Genomic DNA, 2,986 nt, shown 5'->3' on the forward strand with positions numbered 1-2,986 from the left:
AAAAAAAAAAAAATCTCCAAGTGTTTGAAGAAGTGACCAACCAATTGTATTTCTTACTGTTACTACCTAACAGAAAATTTCCAGCCAGGCAAAAAAAAAAACCCAAACAACAAAAAAACAATCACCAAACCCCAAACACACTACACCATAGCTAGGAAACTAAATTGAAGGTGAACTCCACATTGAGCCAGCTCTCTAAAATAAGTGTGTGGAAATGCCCTGTATGATGTCAATTTCATCATTCAGGGCTGCTGAATCCTGATCAATTGTATACAGACACATCAGGTCTCCACATATTCAACCTAAGTCGACTTCACAGGACACACTCTCCAGGATCCAAACAACTAGCTAGTTATGACTAAGGTAAGACCTAAACTGACTAGCTGGGGAAACACTAAAGTGTGATCCACTGTGCAATCCCCAATGCTATCACCCACATCACTGTCTGTATTACAAAGATTCTCCCAACGCCTTCACTGAAAAGGTAAGTATTTATGCGTGGAGAAAAAACCCCAAACACAGTAACAAATATAAAACCCCACTGCAAATAGTTGAAGTTACCCTGGCTGGGTATTCAAACTAAGGAAGCTCACTTTGATGTCTTCAGGGTTGCTTCATAGAGCAAACCCAGGCTTTCAAGACTCAAGTCAAAAAGCAGAAACCCATCAACAACTGTCAACCAGTCAGAGAGGTCGACTACACCAACTGTATAACAGAAAATCTGGAGAAAGTTAACAACCACAGTTTTGTGTGTGGCTCAAATTCTGTTTAGTACATTTTAAAACAGATCACAACACCATTAGTGAGTGCTACTCACAAACACTAGGACCTTGCTGTATCAGCTTGTGGAAGAACTTAATCTCTAATAGACAAAATTCTATAGTTACGGGTCTGTGGTTACCAGTTACAACCCATGCTTTGCATCACTCTGCTCAAGAACTGAGTATTTTCACATGTGTACAAATCACCTATTAGTCTGTTCTAGTAATGTTCACAAACACTTGCTGTCCTGAAGGAGGACAAGTCCACATTACAGACCACTGGCACTGACACATGACAGCTTCTCTGCCTCTACTCCAAGACTGTACAATCTGCCTCTGAGCTGGACCAGCAGGTGCATCATTGTTCCATGCCATTGCCAAGGCTGCCACTGTCAAGTGGAAGAGCCTAAAGTCCACCCTGTTCAGGCCACAGGTAAAGCAGCTTTTGCCTGTCCACATCTCTCTACACATCCAAAGTCACCCAGGTTTTTCTAAGGTTGGTCAACAGCTTGTAGGCAAATTAGCCTCTAGTTTGTATAGAATACAAATTCCTTCTGCCACCAGAGAAATTTGTGGGAAAGTTACTAGAGAACTTATTGGGGGAACACATCTGCACTTTCAGCCCCCAAAGCATCATGTCCTAGCTATTGCCAAGGCCTAAAACAGTGGGATAGAGATAACAGCTGAAGTGCTGAGAGCCAGGTAGAGCAAGCCACTATATGAAACTACTGAAACAACTGTGATTTCACTGTTTTTCAGTACAGTTAAACTCACACAAAAATGCCACATCTCCTCTGCAAATACATTTCTGCTGACTCTGAAAAAAAGTAATTTTTAGAACCATTATAATTTTTAATAAGACTCATGTGATATTTAGAGGTGAGTACACTTACAACATATAGCTCATTTCATCTTGTATAACTGTGGGCACCATATAGTCAATCTAAAAAAAAAAAAAAGCAATGAAAACAAAAATCAGTAGGTTTATATATGGAGATTAAATGTATTCAACTTTGAAAACCTATCCTATTTACCTGTTTCATATCCAGAGGGCCAATGTTGGTGATGTTGTTCAGACGTGCTTTTCCAATAACTGTTTTTGAAAACTGAACTTGGGCTGTGATATTTGCCACTTCAACAGAATAATAGTTGTTGTTTGTTATATTTAGTGTGTTCTGAAAGAAAAACAAACACGCACAAAACACTAACATCTATCCATTCTGTGTATCTTGATGAGCATATGTTCTGAAATTTGTGCCCTAGACAGAAAGACCTGAAATTATGCAAGTATATTTCCCTGCCTTCTTGGACTTGGGGGGGGTGGGGTTATGGGCAATCAAGGCACGATGCATCACTTCACCCCTTTCTTCCTATCCTCCATTACTCCTCCAGGAAATTTAGCTATCACAGGGCCCTTTTCTTCCATGGCTGCTTTACTTCATTTAAAATGAAAAACTCTACCGAAAGTCTTTAGGCAGTCCTGTATTGACTGCATTACCAAGAAGTTAAAAAGTATGTAGAAAGAATTCCTTTAAGTTTTAAGGTGGATATCATTTTTCCCCAAAACCATTTTTGACAAATGTATGATACCAGAGCTGCATTTAATAACATTTCTACATATATACACTACATTTCACTCATAGTCCAAAAGTTATGCAGAGAACTCCAAAGTCACTATTCCCCTGAAAACTGAAGGCCCAGTGGTAGTTTGCAACTACACCTCTATTAGCTATAGCTACAGGAACCAGCCACAGTACATCCAGCTACATTTCTCAAATTGGTCATTGTATCTGCTTGTGTTTAAGGTACTAAGTTTATCAGTTAGACGACAATTTTTATTTATATTAAACTGTCACAGTAGTATCTCCTGTTGCATTTATCCATTACAAACAAACAGATAGCTAGACTTACCGTAATATTTAGATATATTATATGTCTACCCTGTTCATAAGTGACATATACTGACTTCACACCAATGTACTCAACGTCAATTGAGCGAGGAAACAAGAAGAATACAGCCAGCCCAGAAAGGAGTAAACATACAATTACAGAAGCAGTCACGTAGAGCTTTCTGGAGGAAAAAAAGAACACATTTCAGAGACAAAAGCATGTTAAACAATAGTGGCATGTTACCTTCTTTTAACTGATAAGGATCATGACTAGTAAATACCACTAGTTCAGTCTATTTCTAGCTTTCATTAGCTTCCACAGGGCGGGGGGGGGGG

At 39.1% G+C, this 2,986-nt stretch overlaps 1 protein-coding gene across 2 annotated transcripts in view; it reads right to left on the bottom strand.

Annotated features, from left to right (window-relative positions):
- Positions 1 to 2,986, bottom strand: part of TMEM106B (transmembrane protein 106B) — a 13,627-nt gene that overhangs the window by 5,580 nt on the left and 5,061 nt on the right. For both annotated transcript variants that reach the window (XM_026842486.1, XM_026842488.1), the window contains 3 exons: positions 2,673 to 2,832; positions 1,796 to 1,936; positions 1,655 to 1,704 (listed from right to left, as the gene is read on the bottom strand). In XM_026842486.1, coding sequence (XP_026698287.1) covers positions 1,655 to 1,704; positions 1,796 to 1,936; positions 2,673 to 2,832 — 351 coding nt within the window. The remainder of the gene's footprint in view (positions 1 to 1,654; positions 1,705 to 1,795; positions 1,937 to 2,672; positions 2,833 to 2,986) is intronic.

This window comes from Athene cunicularia, assembly GCF_003259725.1.
Source record: "Athene cunicularia isolate RWA chromosome 2 unlocalized genomic scaffold, athCun1 chr2_part1, whole genome shotgun sequence".
NCBI lineage: Eukaryota > Metazoa > Chordata > Aves > Strigiformes > Strigidae > Athene > Athene cunicularia.